Below are 20038 nucleotides of genomic sequence, written 5' to 3' on the forward strand. Positions count from 1 at the left end.
TTCTGGCCAGAATTCAAATGAGTGCAATGGCCTGGAAAAGGGGATTCCTCTCTAATCTCCATATTGGCAAGTGCCTCTAATTAAACCGCACATTTTGAGCAGAGAGAAATCCTAATGAGAAGGTAGAAAAACAGAGGCATTCATTCAATTGCTTTTCTCTTTTTTAATATTCAAAACAGAATAAGAGCCACTGAAAAATTAATTTACTACAGATTCAATTCCATTAAATTCCAGTGAAAACTAATTATAGCCTACTTCATCAGTTTCTCTGTCAAAAATCAAGGATAAGATTAATCCATCTTTTTGCTATGTAGTTGAAACCAGCTATTAGTATTCAAATGAAAAACAAATATGATGAAGTGATCTCTCAGAGCTGAATCCTCTGGCTAGCAGTAAGCTCTGACAGATGGCTAAGGGTATTGCCATACTTAAGTGTGCAAGAAAGAGGTCCAAATCTCAATGACATTGGTTCTGTAATGAGATTTTATTAAAAAAAATACCTCAGAAGTCAAGCAGTGGAGCCAGACAATGAGAAAGACTGCACAGGCTCCATCTCTGAATGTTTTCCAGATCCATCTGGATACAGCCACAGGCAATCTGGTCGGAGCTCACTGCTGACCTGCTTTGAGCAAGAGGTTAAACTGAGGACCTCTCAAGGTCCCTTACAACTTGTATTATCCTTTCATAGCAGTTGTTTTTGGACACATTAGATTCCCACATTCAAACCTCTCTCTAAAAGTCACAAGGACTGCAGAAAAAAGCTCTCTATATCTGATCAGAAATTCACAGGCACTAACATCATTTCTGGCACTTTACACATCCGAATCTTGAGGTGCCACCTGTGAAATATCTCTAGGTGACAATGTTGCTAAATCAGCATTTTTATCAACAAGATAAAGATGAAGAATCATGAGGTTCACAACAACCTATCTGCCTTTCCTTGTGGGTGCTTCCTCAGTACACTTGTACTATTCACTTTATCCATAACTCCTCTATAATCCATGAAGAAGTACAGAAGAGAGATGCCCTTTTGCAAATGTTCATGTGGGAACTATCAAATAGCAGCAGAGATTGTTGCCTCCAACCCCTTTTTGAGCATATTATTTTTGCTTCAAAGAAGCTGCATAAGATCAAAAAGAGATATATTATAGGTGTTTTAGCACAATCACTAGTGCATCTCAATGTTACCAGAAGCGTGGTACAGTAGCAATTTGAGAACTGAAGTTCCATCATCTCTCAAAACACAGTGATACTGTCAATTCCTTCTGTTATCAAGTAAGAGAAAGGAGTAGGGAGGAGACCATCACCGTGCCTTGCTGCTGTTATTTACACTGTCTTTATACAAAAGTGAGACCAATTGCCAGCCCCTCTTGTCTCCAGTGGTGGAGATGCAGGAGAAAGGACTTTCTATAACCACCTGTCATAAATGCTTTCAGAAAGCACGACATTAAGAAAAATAGGACACGCTGTTCTGGAGAACACAAAATCGAGATCCTATGTTTGTATAACCTCCCTTGATTATTCAGGCATGGTCAAGAGGAGCTGAGGACAGCAGAGATTCACAAAGTTTGGCTGTACGAATCATTCAAGTTCACAAAATTGAATACGTAGCAAAGTATTTCAGTGTCTAACACAGACCAGACAAAGAATAATCTTTATTACACCAGGAAATGGTGAGTCAGGTCTGTGGAACTGTGAGGTTATCCCAGACTTTCTTCTTTCCCTTACTTATAGTTTTCATTTCAGTAGGTCTTAGAAATACTGTCCTGGATTTTGTCTCCCATAGTACTCTGTGACACACAAATGCAAAACATACAGCTCAGGATATGCATGAAAACTGCAGGTCTTGCTCCCATGCTAATCTCTCTGCTTTCAGTTTGTTGTGGGATATGACGCAGGTTCAGACTGATCTGTACTCTGTAATAGGGTGACTATTCCTATCTTCTTAAATAGCTGAGGAACTGAGAGGGCTTCAAAGAAGCTTCTGCGCTCTGAACTTGACTCACCTCATGCTTGTCTGGAGCAATGAAATTCAACTGACCGCTTGAGTCATACAATATAGAGAACGCAAGCTCTAGCACTTCCTGGAAAAAAGACAAACATACGTTAATGTCAAGAGAGGCATTCATGCGTGTAGGTCTTTCTTTCTTAGCCCTTACTCCCGCTGGCAAATGGGAAAAGGGTACCCGGAGCTGGGTTTCTACAGGGAAACCCAACCAATGTGAATAAGTAATGAACTTTCACTGGCTGACAATGAGCACACAAGGATGCTATCATGGTCACCACACACATCGCTATAAGTGCTGCTACAACCATTTCCCAACCTGTAAGTAATAACTTTGTGGAAAAAAGACCTGGTTACAAGGGGAGAGTGCTGACTCAGAACTACTTTGATCTGTATCATACATCTTGTTCTTTTTGCCTCTTGGCTTCCTGAGCCTCATAAAGTTGATCGCCAGCTGACTCTCAGCTGACAACAGGCCCTACGCTGCCAGCAGCAATAACAGCACTGCTTCTTAAATTTGCTACACTAAGTTTTAAAATAGGAGTTGACTGCAGGGATGGCAGCATGTATGGTGATTTAGACTCCTACCTTCATCTCCTGGTCCAACACATGCACGCATCCTTGGATTTCAGTAACGGCTGCTTTATTTTTGAGTTTGTGTGATTAAGAGTGGAGTCTGAACCATAAGAACTTGTAATCATTAAGGATAATCTTGGCTGATCAGAGATCAGGATCTCATGGGAAATGCTGCTGATTTCCCTGAGTACAGTTATTAGGTCCAATTTGCAGTATTGCCAAGCCACAGGAGACAAGTCTGTGCTAAATCCCCCAGGAAGCTGCAGCTACTCCAACTGTTGGTACGCTAAGCAAACAAATTGCTCGTGGCTCACACAGCCTTTCTGCGTGTTTGTTAGCCATGTCTCCTAAGCCACACCTTATTAAGAGAGATATCCCACAGTAAGGAAACAAATTTACTGCTGCCCACACAAACCTGGCATTATCTCCTCACAGTGTTATAAATTACTGACATCAGAACATGCCAAGTCATGCAGCTGAGGTTGTGCAAATGAAAGATATCGCTGACAAAAGGGCTTGCACTGCTCTCCTACGATGTTCCTGAATTTCATGCAAGTCAACAATTCTATTGGCCTGGTTTTGGATTGTTTGTCCTTTGGAGAATTTCAAGGGATTGAAGATTTTGTTCATCCCAAAAAAGGAAAAAGAGAGAAAAGCCCTGTTTGAGACAGGAACATGAAAGCAAGCCACGGATTCAGTCACTCCTAAGCAGGTAGACAGAAGTGACTAGATTTAAGGCACGAAGCATCTTTTTATGTGCAAACTGGGAAGTTTGGCAGCCCTGGCTTCAGTTTGGCTTCTTTGTTCACTGCCCCAGAGACCAGCAGCCCAGGAATTACAGCTCTCAGGATCCAGCATCTCTGCCATCTCATGCACAGCAAAGCATCAAGAAAAGTGGAAGCCTAAGGCTGGAGTTACCATCTGGTCTTCCACATTGATGGAGGTCTCAGTAGTAGGTCTGTCTGATTTGTCAGACACCCACCTGGTTTTGGTCCGTTCCAATCAAGGACAGGTGATTCTGAGGATTCAGCAATTCCTGGAGGAGGACCAGTAGTTTCCACTAGCCATCTGTGATTTTCTCTGCCATCTTCTGTTCTACTTTTCAACTTTTCTCAAAGGCATTTCCTACTCCAGCCTCTTACAACACTTTCTCTTGCTGTCAGATTTTAACTCTCTCCCATTCCTTTGAATCTATTCTTTCTTTGTTTTGCTTTACATCTCCCTCACTTCAACCTGCTGAACTCTTGCACGTTTTGGACACCTGCCCTTCCCTAGGTGCTTGTAAGGGGAAACAATGCTGGGACCCACAACGTGTCTCTCTTTTGAGGTACATCCCTGAAAATGAAGAGACACTGTTCAACAACAATTCCTGCTCCTTGGTTCCAACTCCACAGGGAAGGCTTTTGGTAGCAGCACAAGGGGAAGCTTGCTTTTCCACTCCCTAAACTTTCCTCTCTGTCCTCCTGCCTGGTCCAATTGGATAAATGCTATTTAGATAGACAGATATTTAAAGGATCTGTAGTTGAGTGATCCCATACAACTGGAATTACCTCTCTCTACTCTGTCACCAATGCTGGCGTCTTTGTAAGGCTGAGTAAACTTAATGAAGTTTACCTGCTAGACCCAGGAGTTCCTCCTGAGAGAACTATATATATATGCTGTGACAGGGCACTTCTTCAACCAACATGAAATAAAAGGGAAGCTGCAGGAGTACAGGGAAGTGAGCAGAATCATTTCTGCAGACTAAATGGGCACCAGTCTGCAATGCTACTGCATCAGCAAAAACAGGCTGATAGAATAACGGATACACAACAATATTTTATCCAAATTATTCTCTTATGCTTTGCTTTGAATGCTGCAAAATGTAGAACATTTAATTTCCTTGAAATTAATTAATATTACTCAAGAGTTAGAAAAGAGGACTTTAACTACAATTTAAAAGCACAAGTAAGATGAATAAAAATGGTCCTATCAAGCAGCTTCAGCTTCATGAGCATGCAAATTCCAACTCAGTTTATCTCTTATTTATTTCTAAATGGCCCCACTGGAAGAATAACAGCCATGTGCCGGCGAATATTGAGATGCTGAAGCCTTTGTTATGGACATTCTGCCAATTCCAGCTATGCTCACAGCTGTGGCATTCTGCCATTCAATTTTCCTTTCAGCCAATGAATAAACATTATAGTGGTTGATATGTAAATATATACCCACCCTATACATACATACATACGCACTACACACAAAAAGAATGCACTGGTCGAAAAGCCCTCATAAAAAATATATCATCAATTGTGAAAAATCAGGAAGTAAAAGATTTAATACCCTGAACTCAGACAAGTTGCAATCTATGCTTGGCTTTTTCCTCTTCATCTTACTGTCCACTGTTTGGTACTCAGTAAACAACCATGTGTAATTGATGTTGCAATAAGAAGTTGTTGCAATACTGCTCAGTTTTGTTTGGGAAGACAAATAAATTCCCAAATAATGTGATTTCCAAGGCAAAATAAAATGAAATAAAATAAAGAACAACCAAGCAAAACACAACAAAACAGAACAAAACAAAACCATCAGAAATTGTAAAAAAACATAATAATCATTGTTGCTTGGATCAGAAATGGAATGCTCCAGCTGCGGATGGAGCTGTGCTAACTATCCGCTCCTCATCTTCGCATCCTCAGACTGAGTTTTACACTAATCCAAAGCAATTTTACTGATGAAATGGAGCAATGCTGACAGCTGAGGACAAACGGATCTGCAGCGCTGCTATTTAGCATTAAATACTATTGAGACATTTGCGCTCCATAAAGATGACAAATTTCCATCACTGCCGCCCACTGCTTTCATTGCTCCTACCTTTCCTTTTTGTGAGGATGTATGAGAGCTAAGACAAGGAAACACTAAAAATACTTTATATGCATCATAGAAATGTCCCAGCCAAATACTCTTGATGGTTCAGTTGTAAATTGATGTAGGAGTTCTATGCAATCTATTGTGTACATGTGTGTGTTATTGCTCTGATTCAGAAAATCAACAAGGAAGGATATTCTCGGGATTTTATTTCTTTCTTTCATGGCTTGACTTTTTTCATTTCTCACCATGTAAACTCAATGCTGTAGAGGGATGACAGTATCCTAATAAACCACCTTGCATTTGTGAGAAATACAGACTAATTGAGATGCTCTGTGTATCTATCTCCATCAGTAGTTAAGGTAAGAAAGGTCAGTAATGAAGCTGCAATAATTGTGTGACATGGTTTTGACACTGCCTTTTCATTTTCTATGGCTTTCCTCTCAACTTTTCTCCAGTATTTATTTGAACGCTAAATGTATGCATTTTGTTCTTAAGGTGCTGAAGAAGGGACTCTTAACTTTACAATTCTGTCCATAAAAATCTCTTGTTCATTCGAAACCTCCTCACTTGCAGGTACTTGAAATTCTGATCCAGCTTCCAGAGCTCATGATGTGGTTCTAGGTCAGACTGAACATCACTGGGATCTGATCCCTTCTTGTCAAGCCTGACAGTTAAATCTGATAGAAACTTCATGAATATATGTAATACAATATGGATGAAGACCTTCACCTCCAAGGGTGTCAGAATTTGCTAGTAACTCAATTTCTTCTTACTGTGGTGGCAGTGCTTACTAACAAAAACTGTGCAAGACTCTGGCACTGAACAACCTGAGTCTTAGCGTCAGCTCAATTTGAAATTCTGATAGAGTGGCATAAATCCAACTTAGGCTGACCACTGTCTCCTAATTTTTTTTCCAAATGCACAGCTGAATACATCCTTCTACACCTCATTAATTGACTACCACCTACCTTACATCCTTTTGTTGGCAGTTATTTTTCTATCTGAATGGACCTCAAGTAATCACCAGCCGGACATTAATTGCAATTTTGGCATGTGCTGGTGTTCAGTGAATGTGAACTCATCAGAGAATACAGCTGGAACAAACCGGTTATTAATCAGAGCAATAGAAGAGTAGGTACCGAAAGTCATTGCTGCCATGCTCTGTAGCAGTGGTCAAAACTGCTTTGCTTTAGAAGTGAAAGACATCACTACTAAAGGTTATCCTAATGTGCTCTGGGCATATCACAATGAACATCTGCCAGGAAATCTGAGTAAAGGACTGTAGGTTGTCCTAGGTTGGAAAGTTAATACAACTCAAATGGTCTGAGGTGAAAACAAAGCATGTGTGCATACACAGAAAGGTGTCAGTTTGGAATGGAAAATATCTGTTACTTCAGGGAAGGTGGGGTTGACCACTCTTGCTTTCCTCAGGGTGTGCATGCATATGAATTTGAGAGCCATACCTTGTTTTGTTTAAGAGCTCCTTTCTCCTTCATGTGAGGGCAGTCTTTCCCAGTCACAACAGCTTTTATATCTGCCACTGGCACTGCATTAAAGCAAAAATCCGAGAAGCAACAACAACAAAAACAAACAAACAAAAGCAGAAAATGAGTTAAAAACAAGATGTGTAAAAGCTACAAGGTCTAAAAAGAACCAAGACTAATGTGTTAAAATTGTCACCCCTTGCCATTTCCAGCCTGTTCTAAGAAAGAAAACTGTAAGAAAACAACTAGAAGAAGCAATAACAATTCTTGACAAGCTTTCATGGATGAGGATAAAAAGCTGAGTCTTTTCTTGACTGTTGAGGCTACCTTGGGAAAGAGCACTTCATAGACATGTGCATTTGCATTTGGGCAGTTTTTGTGTGCATTTGTATATCTTAAAAACATATACTGATTTCTCTCTTACTAATGTAATATGCCTGCCTGTCCTCTTGTTGCTCTTCCCAGGGCCTCTGGGTAAAGTCTCTGCTAAACAGTAGATGCTGAGTGAATTGGACCCTTGATCTCTGTTGATGCTGCTGCCCTTCTGCTAATGCCTACACGCATTTTTCAAATACATACTTCTTTATCTAATTACCATCAGCATTTTAGTTCCTTCGTTTATGAACAGGAATGAGGACCTACCAAGGCTTATAGTAATCCATTTCAATTGCTTTAAAAAGAAAAATGTTCAGAAAACATTAAAAAAAAAAAAAAAAAAAAAAAAGGCAGAAAAAAGTTTTGGAAGCTGCTGTCACTGAATCACATTCACAGAGTAAACCTAGTGAGGTCACCAAAGCATACATATCCCTAAGCTCCAAGTGGAATTCAATTTTCCAATCATGATTACAATATGGAGAATCTATACACTCCACAATAAAGTATGGACAGTGAGTGACAGAAAGTTTCTACAATCTATAGATTCTCCATTACCACTGCGACTCAGCAAAGCATCATATATGTGGAACAGCATAATAACATTCAAGCCTGAAAGACTTGAAGTGGTATCAGAAGCTGAGTACAAAATGCTAGAGGGTGTGAGCACAGATGTGGCACACTCACAACAAATAAAGCCCTGAAAAAGAGGGCAGCTGCTTTCTGTCCCAGCTGCAATCTGCAGTTTGTTTAACCCTGCCAGCCTGAAGAGAGAGATGACACCCACAGAAGTAAAATCTTCTAAGTAAAAAACATTTATTTTTGGGAATAGACGCCAGTTATTCAGGCTTGGCAAGGAGCACACAAAACAGTTATTACTCTCAGCCCTCCAGCTTCTCATCCACCTGTTTTATTTCATCTGTTGATCTGTACACAAATCCTAACTATCTAAACCAACTGGGAAAAGTGAGAAGAATGAGAAGGTCTAAGGGCATATCCTTCCCCAGAGATGCAAACCATTGTGTTTTGCACATGGAGGACCATATTAAACATAATATTCAGACCTTAGCAACCCAAAATTCAGTATGAGGGTATCCAAAGAACACCTGAATATTTTTGGAAATTGTTCTGTCTAATTCTCAATCCAGTTTGGCTTGACATGCTTAGAATAATAATGACACTTTATAATCTTACATCGTGTAATATTCCCAACTCTCTTTTATCAAACTCCAGAGGGGAGGCACAATGATAAATCTTACATTCTTCTTAGTCTTTAAATCTGCTCTCCCAACATGATCATGGCATTCCCATACAGGCTCATGAGCCTGCAGGAAACACAAATGTGAAGTGAAGCCTGCAGTCAAGGTTGGGGTTTTCACTGTTGAAATACACTCAAAGCAAACAAATCTGAGAACTGCTGGTCTAGTAACTGTGCTTGCAATTCCAGTGTGACCTTCACTCTTTTTCTGTCATTCTGACACTACTGTAACTTTCAAGAGCTATTTCTCTCAGCCTTGCCCAGTAAAATAGCGTCTCGCAGTGCCAATGCAGCAATATGAGATCCTGTCCTACATTCTGCCAGGACTGCAGTAAGAGCCTGAGGCATCCTGAAGGTATTGAAAAGAAATGAATGTGACTATGAAATGACAGGGCTTCAACATCAGACAGGTTCCTCTTTCTCTCGCAGCCTGAGTTTGGGAGCCCTTACAACGTACTGCCTGCAGATAGGTTGGGGATCAGAAAGGAGAAACAAGTCTTTGTTTTACTAATACAAAGAAGAGTCTGAATCACTGATTTCCTTTCTCAATTTTCAGGCTGAAGAAACTTCTAACATCTACAAAAATTATTCTTTTTGTCATTCTACAGCAGACATGGAACTACCAACCTGAATTCTTGTACAAGCTTGTCTGATTTGACAATGAGAAGAATGGCATTTATGACTTATAGCAGTTCAGACAGGAATAAAAAGCAATGATTCTTTATTCAATACTTATTTCTTTGCTATCATTTTCTGGTGATGGAGCTACACCAGTCACTGTCTCAGACATCAAAAATACTTTCTCAGAACTCCAGATGAAACCTCTCTGAGTTATGTTGAAGGACTAAGGATAAATTTTCTAGAGAGCATGATCTCCTGGCAGGGGCTGTCACAAAGGCACTTCCCCTCCCAACGAAGGAATGTGGAGTCTTTTTAACAGCAAAGCCACTTGCTATGATAATGAAGAAGGCCTCTGTTTGCCTCCAAAAAGACCTCTAATTTTTCAGGCAGTCACTAGATTGTTTGCAACAGAAGAAACAGCTGTCTCCATGAACAGGATGCGCTTCTGAATATGCCAAACTATTTTAATGTGACATCTGCAGTTAGACAATGAATGGAAATAAACTGCGTTCCTCTCCATGAAATGCAGGACATTTCCAAATTGAATGAAATTACAAGCTCATTGGAAAGCTGAGCTCAGTCCTCATATACGCTTGCCAAAACTAGGACAGCAGTATTTGAAAGCAGGAAATGTTCTCTGCTCTCTATTTCCATAAAAGAGCTGCTGATAATGTCCTGTATTAAGAAAAAAACACTACATGTTATAGAAGTAGCACAATCTTTGTGCATAACTTACATTTATCCTGCAAGGAATCGTGGGGTACTTCTCCCTGGGGACTTTCTTCCAAGTCTCCGTAGTGCAAGACCTTGTGATTAGGTGAAAGTCGACAATACCAAAATTTGTCTGTTAAAATAAATGCATGAAACAAGGTCAGTGACTTGCTTTCATCTGCATTATCAACTGCATACACAAATGAGGCGCTAAGGGAAGGAACATCCTTTAGTTTTTAGAAGAAATGTTAGGGGTGTAGGAAAGTAGGGCAAGGATTTTGCTCCATAATTTCACTTGGCTCAACAAAATTGGCATCTACCATTCCTGTCTTGATTTAGCTGCTGGTTCCTAAGATGAACATTAGCAAGAAACAACTCACTTGGTTTTACATGATATTGCATACGCTCATGGACAGAAGACTAAATAACCACTGCACTGAGAGGATAACTTTAATGCATCCACAAAAGCTTTCATGTTTTGCATGTTTTGTAAAAATTAAGCCAAATTTGGACACCCCAAACCTGATACATTTGAAATGTCCCATTACATAAACATTTGACTCGTAGCTTTTTAGACACTAGAAGACTGTATTTATAGAGAGAATGGGAACAACAAACATGCAAAGATACAAAAAACCAAACATTAACTCCCCTGTCTTGTAGATGACTTAGTGGTTGGTGTGCCCACAGAAGTACACATACCACACTCCTCTTTGCATTTCACTGCTAGGAGATACATATTTTATGTCTCTGGCTTCTCAGGATATAACTTCTCTTAACATTATTTATTAGATCTACATCCAGCTGGGATAAAAGGCTGGGGGAGCTGGGCAGTCACAAGAGCCAGCCTGCGTATACTCATCTGGATGTTAGCAAAGGAAGGACTCCTTGGATCCTTTAGGAGAGTGCTGGTTTCATGATTTTAAATGCAGTGCAATATGAGACAGAGAAAGGCAACTCAGTTTTGAATGGCGGAAGAGGGCTTCCGCATGTTTCTTTAAATTTATTTGTCAAGGTGGGAAAATATGTTTGGTGAAAATAAACCACACATTTCAAACCATTTCCTGAGCATGTATCCCCTTCTGAAAGGTTTCAAAAGATGTGATAAAACACTTGAAAAGGGTCAAAACAGCGATGGGGAAGATTTTGATTATTTGCTTCATAGGCATAAAGAATAGTAAAAGGTTTAGGGGGAGGAGAGCCCTTGATGAAGATATTGTGATACACAGAGATGCTGAAATATAAGCATCCTGTAAGCAGAACATACGATATAGTACAGAGTCAAGAGGAAAACCCACTTACAAAGCTTATGAAATGAGAGCGCAGGAGCCCTCACTCAGTAGACTCTCACCTGAAGAACACACACAAAGCCAATTCATCGGAGCAGTTTGTGCATCCCCAAAGGATGAGTGTGAAACTTATATAGATTCCGACCTTTCACAGGGAACTCTACCAGAAGCATTTCACAACCTGAAGCTTTAAAAATACATCCCATTGGACCTGATGGTGAGCAACTCACCCCTTCACTACACAAGGAAAAGACCCTGCTGTGCAGAGGAATGTTCTTACGCCTACCTTTCACTTCAGCCTCAAAAGAATTCAAAAGAATACACCTTTCAGACACCACAATTACAACTACCATTTTTGTCCTAACAAAACCAGCACAGTCTCACTCCTTTGTCAGTAATCCAGCCAAGATGTTGCAACTGAAAAATAAATACATATGCCATGATCTCCTTTTGGCTTCACACAAACAGGCTGCATTTTTTACTGAGGGCCCGAAAAGGTTGCTTCCTTAAACTCCTAATAGCGAGAGCATTCTGGTAACCTTGTTCCCATTTCAGTCCTTTGCTCCGATAATAAAGGGGAAAAAATCCTCAGAGAAAATTTTTGTACTTCATTTTTAGGAAGGGATAGTTTTATCTGAAGAAACCTTATCTATCTATCTATCTCTGGAGGCATATGGATCCTTTTCCAGCAAGCCCACATAACCCAAGGTTAATTAAAGAACTAACAGACGTAGACCGCAGCTTGAAGCATGTCCAGTGTGATTCTCCTGTGGGTTCACTAATAACTGCCACTGTACCACAGATAGGTTGTCAAGGGGAAAACCCTACAATGAAATCTATACATGGGACTAACAAGGCTCCCTCAGCTGCATCCAGGCTTAGCTGGGTGACTGGCACATTGGCAGCAGAGCACAGGCCTCATTGCCTCTACGGCCACCTCAGCCTTGGCTAACTGGGCTTCTTTTTACCTCTAGGTTACCAGACAATATCCTGTGTATATAAGCACATGGTGCCTCAGAGGGGAACAGTTATGAACATGACGAGCGTTGATCTACTGTAGTGCAGGTGCTGAACTCAGTTTTATTGGATGTGGTGCGTATACAGCAATGCTGCAGTCAAAATAAATATCAAGTGAAATTGCTCCCACTGACAGATCTAAACTGATTAAGTTCAAAAAAGAAGCAACAGAAAAAGGACAACCCTGTTCTCTTTACTATCATCAGAAAGTGATGATTATAAAACAATGGAAAACTAGCGATCAAAACATAGAGAACTCTTAAACTCAAGTCTGTGGAGCTGAAATGCCACAAGAGGTTTTGATGACAGGGCAGACCCTGCTCCCTCAGTGGGCAGATCTGCACTTGGGAATAGCTGAAGCAGGGGCAGCTGCCAGCTCAGGAAAGAGCGAAGGACATTTTGTTCAGAGCAGAGCCAGATTTACATAGACGCATACTCACTGAGTTGCCCTGCAGCCTAAGTCACCTATATGAGATACAAGACTAAATTTGTGCCAGGTGTTATTACACCTGAAGGAAGGCCTGTGATTCCATCACAGCATTCAGGCACTATTATTTAAGCTTGTCGCTGAGTTTTTCTGTCTAGTAGCAGACCTCTAATGCAATTAAATTTAAATACTGGGGATTCTTCTTTGGGAAACAATTATTCCTTCTGCTGTTCTTTTCTTTTTGACTTTCAAACAATTGCTAGAGCAGTCAGTGGATTAAATACATCATGGCACATTGTTAAAGACTACAGACAAGGTTAAAGAAAAAAAAACCCTAACAACAAAACCAACCACAAATTTGGCTGGAAGAGTAATATTCAAAACTACGACCAAACAGTAGAGCACAGAACATTGTGCTGATGGGCTACACAGTGCTTGACCATTCATACGGTGTTTCCAAGTGCATTAATAGCCAGTGACTCATATGCCCTTAACAATGCTACTCCAAGTGAAGAATTGCTGTGATTAGTGCAGAAGTGCTCTGTGTTGGAGCCTGGAGACAATAGCTCAGATATTAATGGAAAAATGTCTGAGAGTACACATTTTCTCCCAGAATATGTTCCAGATTACTAAAAATAAACAAGCTTCTTTCTTTTTTTTTTTTTTTCTTCTTTTTTCCAGATGAAGGCTGCTCTCAGATTTAGCGAAAGGAACATGTTTTAATGTCAGCAAAAGCATACATATTTGTAAGTGGATTTTAAATATGTGTGTGGACTCATCCTGTTTCTTTCAGTGTGTTGTGTTTCTTTCAGATACTCACCACAGTAACACACTGTCACTCTAGCTGGTCTTAACTGGTTAGACAGAAACCAGCAAGGCTCATAAACCATTTGCCATTAATTAGCTGGTGGCAATGCTGGCGGTACAATCGGTTAACCATTTTCTCTCAGCAAATCACATGCTCAGAGGATATTGTGTTTTATGGGTTTATAGAGCATGGAACAAAGCAGAAGCAGAATCCTTTAGCAGAAAAAAAGACAAAGAGTGTGTTCATGTTCAGAATTGGGAGTGACTTCTTCTAATGTCATGGAAACCTTGTCTTTGCTTTATCTTTCACTTTACGTTTTCTCTTTGCAGGTTACTTAAAAAAAATATGCTGCCTTGTTTTTTTTACTATAATGGTGCACATTATCAGGCTTGCTTTCCCTTCCAAACAAAATCTGCCCAAGAAACCTTGTTTTCAATTGCAAAATCACTTCAATATCATGCAATTTCTCTATGATCTTTATAAAGCTAAAAGGGGAATTTATTTCCAAGAGTGCATCCAGTGACATTCACTACAAATATACTGGATGACAGCCACAGAAGTGTATATTATCATCGATAAAATGCCTTTATCTCCTACTTAGCTCTACTGGAAAAAAATAACTTTTGGGGTTACAAAGAGCTTTATAGGCTTTTGCTTTAGTCTTCATCTTTTCTTTTAGGAATTACCACAGCAAGGAGAAAGCTAAAGAGGGCTGTCAGTCTGCTGATGTCCACAGTCAAGGAACAAAGTGGGAATTAGAAGAGCTTCACAAAATGCTACTGAACAATGACCATAAGGGCAGACTAGATTTTACTATTTCATTTCCTATTGATTAAGAACGCCTAATAAAAACAGGAGTTAGTGCTGCAGTTTGTCTGTGAAACATTGCAAGGCAAAGGCTGTGCACACTTTGAAAGTGGCAAGGATCCTGCTGGGACAACAGTGGTATTTCTGAATTTCAATTACAGAGAAACCCCGCTGAATGATAATACTGCTCTGAAATGCAAAAGGCAGAGACTACATACACCACACTGCTTAACCTTCAGTCCTGCTCCCCACAAAGAATGACCTGTTGGACTGAGGTTTTCCAGTGCCAAGTATGTATGAAAGACTTTTCACCTCTTCTCAAAAGGCTATAAGAGGCTGTAAGTTCCCTGCTTGTTTCTTTTTTGTAAGTCAATTGTCTCAACTTAATGTGACTAACCATGTGTGTCCTACCACATGTTCAAACAACAGTCTAAATTGAAGTTTGCTCTGGAGTCTTTATCATGGAATAATGCCAGTTAATTATTTTTTAAATAGGCAATTCAATGCTTTCAGCCTCTCCTGTGCAGGCCATGTTCAGACTCCTCTTGTATAACCTGCAGACTTGCAAAATATGAGACCTTATTTACTTCACATCAGCTGTCATTATTTGCTCTATCAGACAATGCCAAGCGTTGTACATATGTGACTGTTCACAATTAAATGGCTTCTAAGCTGAACATGTTTATGTTTAATATGCTTTGCTTGTTCATTAGATCACACAGTAATGGCTGTTGTGTCTGCTTCCTCCCTCCCTCCCAGGCAATACCTTACACTTTTGCTTCAGGGAATACAGGAAATCATGCGCAAACTATGCACAAATGTAAGGCATGGGAATCATGTCCTTCTAAATGGGCATGTATCTGACAGAAAAACTCAACTGTATATTTCTGAGAAAATAAGCAATTTCTTCAAGGTATGCCTACACATTTTCTTTGTTTCCAAAAAGTCATAAACTCTTTCAGCCCTGAAATAAATATGACATCAAAGAAATTAATCTGATGTCCCAAACAGTTCACTCCAAGGCATAATGCACAGAAGCCTTTTTAACTGTGGACCAGAAGATCAAGTTGATTTTTTCCTTTCTCATTTTATTTTCCTTTAACTTCAAGTCCACTCGAATAAGTAAGTTAAGCCGATTTATGTACTCCAAGGTGTCTGATCCTATGAATCACAGACTGACTACAGTTTAAAATAAAATAGTCTATCTTCATCTTGGAGATGTGCCAAAACAAGTATGTTTGCCAAAGACTTTGCTCCTTCCCTAGAATCCCAGTCATCTGGATAAAGGGTCTGAAAGGAATAAAATAAAGAACTCCCACAGCTGATAGTTGAACAATACTATGCTTCACTTTAGGTACTTTCACCTCACAAAGATGCTCCTACAGGGGAAATATGTCTCCATATGAAATCTATACAGAAACCGCAGAGGAATATTCATGCTCCTTCCCTAAACTCTATGCAAAGAGCTTTAGAGAGGCTTGCAGTCTTGACAGAGAAGGTTTAAAGCTGCATCATAATTTTCTGTGACTTCTCTCTTTGATAAAGCCTTTGAATTTCCCAAAATAACCACTGCACATTAAGGAAATTTGCCTGCTTATTTCTTAGAACCAAGGCACTGCAGGGATTATTCCTTCTGTGAGGAAAGCAGTTTTCCACAATTAATTTGAATGTTGCAAATATTGATCCTTCGCAGTAAGTAACTTTGTATTTTGCATTGCATTTGCAGTGGGGAAGAAAACAGCAATCTTTATCCTCAAAATAGATGTTCTAAAGGGAATTTTTTTGATACAACCTCACATTAATCTGTTGAATTTACATTATGTTCACATTATTTTGTTTTGAGAAAGAAGTATTCCTCTCCGAGGGGAAAAAGAACCATAAAGATTTGACTGTATTTAAATGAGCAGTAAATCTAGTACTGAGCAATGACTCATAGGATTGGGAAAATAATCTTCTCGTGTCAATCATTATTCATCTAAGCGTACACAAATTACTGATCTAAGTGGCTTTTAAAAGCATATTTAAACACCATAATATATTTAATGTATATGGCAATACACAACAAAAACTAAGGACAGGCAGTACTAGAGGGAAGGGTGCAAGATGAGTTTGTATAAATGTTTTGGACATCTGCTGTTTGATTAGTAATAGAGGTTGAGATTTTGTTCAGAGAGGGAAAAAGAAGTCTGGACATCAGGCAGACATGAAAATACTTAGTTCAGGGTGCAAGAGACACTGTTTGAGATTTTCATCAAAGGCTGGATTTGAATTCCAGATGAAGCTCAAGCCAGTTCCAGTGAAACAGAAAATCCTACAATTGTAACTAGGAGATGCTTTCAGATGCCACCTGGTAAAAGCAGTCGGTCAGGACAGCAACAAAACCAAGGATTTTGCTAGTAGGAACAGTACTCATCCTCTCAACCTTAAGACAAAAGTGACAAAATAAATCCAGACCAGGCAGTTTGTGCTGTACCTTGCCGACGTCGACTGTTCAGTTTCCTAAAGCAGGTGCCCTCCACAAGTCGATTAAGACGTTGCTGCTTGATCAGTTCCAAGATCTCAGGCTGAATCTTCTCTTTCAGTTCCCTTGGGAAGGAAGAAAGAAAGCACGTGTGAGATTCAATCAAAACCCATCCTCTTCTCTCTGAAACAAAAAGACTCACAAGATATTTATGTTCAAAAAGGAGACAAGTCAAAAGCATTCTCAGGTCAGAATCTAGCCTGCTTCAGAATAAGATTGTTTCCTCATAAAAGGGCATGGGAGTCAGGCTATCTCTGTTCTAGACATCTTCCTGCTACAGCACCACTGTATGACTCAGGGAACTTACTTGTTTCTTAGCTTATGCAGCTAAAAATAACACTTGCTATAATGCATTGCCAAGCTTTCTCTGCAGCAAATAACGCTCTTTCATCAGAGGAACTCTGTGAAGCTTATTCGAGGGTCTCTCGTCTTTTCTTAGATGATGCTCTGCTAGTACACTTTACTAGCATTATTATTTAGGACAATAGAAGAAGGCTAAAACACACTCTAAATCAACAAAAATAAACAACAGCGAACAATGCTAATGAGCCAAAACAATGACCAGCTCTTTATGCCTGGTATTGAACTTATGCTATTCAATTAATTCATTATTGATAGAATTTAGTGGAAAAGTAACCCATGATGAGGACTGTTCAAGGATCAAGCTTTACCTTTGCCCAGCAGTGCTAAAAACAGCACTGCATTTAGAAGCATTATCATATAGCCCCGAGAAAACCCAATTTCTCCATTCTACTTCGATAAAAGCAATCAACATGTCAAGAACTAGGTGTAAAATGTATGCATGTAATATTTAAAGTTTTATTTCCTACATCATCACACGGACTCAAAGATGTCTGAAATAATCAGTTATATCCTCACTAAGATTCATTAGGAATATGTAAAAGACAGGTCGAAACATTAACTTGACAGTAAGCCTAGTAAGATTTAAAAAATAACTAAATGTGTAGATGGTTTATAAAATATGAAGCATGTCAGAAGCATAATTTTGCATTGCTGTGCGCATTAGGTAACACCAAAACTCATTCTGCCTGTCAGTACGTTCCAGTAATCATCATCAAAAGAAAGCAAAGCAGCGGTATTCCACGGATAAAATAAAACTGTCTCACTTCTGGAACACTTCACTTTAGCCTCTGCTGATTTCCACATTCATGTGGATCCGGCAACTTTGATCTGCCAACAGCCCACTGAAACCACTAGAAATTCTCTTAGAGAGATGAAGGCTTTAAAGAGAAATGTCCTAATTCTCCCAGGTATTAACAAAATGGTTGGAATACCTGATGCATAACTCACTGCATATTTACAAGCTGTGAAAATCTAGCTGGTCAAAAATCAAGTAAGCATTGTAACTATAGAAACAGGCCACCTCTCAGAAACATACAATTAGTCCTTCAGGATGATTTTCAGATGTTGTTTTCTTGTTGGGAACTGAGGTAGGAATGTGCCGAACAGTTACATTAGAAGTTACATTAGAAGAATTCTGTGATTGAATAGATGTCTTTCCTTTATGGGTTGATGAGCTTCCCCATTTCTCAGGTAAGAGCTGGGAACAGGGGCAGAGATAAGCAGTGCTAAACCACAAGGCACACAGCTGAGCAGTCCAAGGCACAGACTGCATACAGCTGGACTGACTCCAAGCATTCAAAACTGATATAAACATCTGCGTGATGTTTTGGTGGTTTAATTTAGAAAACAGATTACTATCATTAAAGACGTGTTAAAGATAGCCTAACATTAGGTTTCTAACACTGAAGGGGAAAAAAAACAACAAAAATGAATGGGTCAGTGGGTCACCTGGCACATTAATTAGTTACTCGTAGTATTCCCTCTTATGTCCTCTGAAGTCCCATCTTCCCTTTACAAAGAGGAGGAAGATTTTTAAGCCATTCAAAAATGATAAAGTAATTCCTTCTGTAATACTGTCTAAGATCTTCTGGAGGAGAAGGGAGGCAGGAATGAAGTGGAGCCTTCTGCCTCCTTTGCTGATGTGCCACAGTCCCTCTACACATGTGCATAATTTGCCTTCAGAACTGTGAACCTTCTTTAGTTTTACAGAGCCCCTGCTTCAGCACACAGAGGAACAAAGAATTGAAGGAAGATCACAAAAGCAAATATATTTTTGGAAAAATTATTTATGCTCCTATAAGATGACATCAGCTGAACAGTTTGTGCCTTGTGAAGAGCAAGAACAAACTAGGAAAGCCGAAGGAGACAGCAGCTTTCAAAATTACTGTTAGCTTCCTACTGTGTTCCTGTGATGTAAGAATGACAAAAGTCAGTGGGCTGACATGACAGAAGGGCTGATGGAACTACAGAGTAATATACGAGCACTAATGTTCTGATCTCACTGGTCTCAGCACTATAGGCTGCTGACATCAGTTACATATTTCTAAAACAACACACTTGGATTAGCTGCAAATCTGAACATTACTGGACTTGAAAAAAAATTATATGGATGATTCTAGCTTTAATACAGCACCAGTTCTACCTGCCCCTATCTTTTGCCTTTACTGCTTATAACTAAGACTCTTTCTTGTCAGCTGTTCTCCTTCCGTGATGGGGCATACTGTAGTCATTTAAATCATTAAAACGTAATGGAAGACTAATCCCAGGACTGCTTTCATGGGTTTTGTCCTTTTATCTTTCTGGCTGGTAGCTATGTGCTCTCCTAATCACTTTGTGCATTCAGAGCAGGCATTAGCAAATCTTTTACTCTGCAGAGAAATCTGTCAAGATAAAAAGCCAAAGAGCATTCACTTCCCTTCTTCCCGCTATTTCCAAGTATGTGCTGATTTTCACTCAGATATTGCTTAGCAATGTTTCCCTAACTTACATGAACTTTCCTTTAACAATCACGTCTCCAACACGGACATCACAGTTTTATCCAGTATTACCCCATCTCCGCTGAATGGGCATCAAGAAGATCTCAGGGCTCCTACACACCCTTTCAGAGCCATTCAAAATAAATCAGTAATATTTTACAGCCTTGTGGAGCAGCTGTTTGGATGATCAGTAATGATCCCAAGCTCTTGCATGCATTCTGTTCTGAGGAATTTCATATTTTCCCTCATATGAAGAAACTCCAGTGCACAATACATCAATGCTCTTACAGAAAAAACAATTACTTCCAAAACAAGGTTGCTGTAGTTACAGGGATCTAAAGCAATGCTCTCTGACTAACATTCAAATCCAACTTAAATGAAACTTCTCTGATCCAGCAGCTTGGAAACTCAAACCATCAGTACTTATACAAAGAAAAGCAAAAAAAGAAAGA

General features: G+C 39.6%; 1 protein-coding gene across 14 annotated transcripts in view; it reads right to left on the minus strand.

Moving 5' to 3' along the window:
• ELMO1 (engulfment and cell motility 1) overlaps positions 1-20038 on the minus strand; it is a 274013-nt gene that overhangs the window by 3256 nt on the left and 250719 nt on the right. For all 14 annotated transcript variants that reach the window (XM_032442431.2, XM_085538119.1, XM_015854222.3 and 11 more), the window contains 4 exons: positions 16699-16811; positions 9903-10010; positions 6895-6977; positions 2007-2084 (listed from right to left, as the gene is read on the minus strand). In XM_032442431.2, the coding sequence (XP_032298322.2) occupies positions 2007-2084; positions 6895-6977; positions 9903-10010; positions 16699-16811 (382 nt within the window). The remainder of the gene's footprint in view (positions 1-2006; positions 2085-6894; positions 6978-9902; positions 10011-16698; positions 16812-20038) is intronic.

Source organism: Coturnix japonica, chromosome 2 (assembly GCF_054131305.1).
Source record: "Coturnix japonica strain WE chromosome 2, WE-NBRP24, whole genome shotgun sequence".
NCBI classification, from domain to species: Eukaryota; Metazoa; Chordata; class Aves; order Galliformes; family Phasianidae; genus Coturnix; species Coturnix japonica.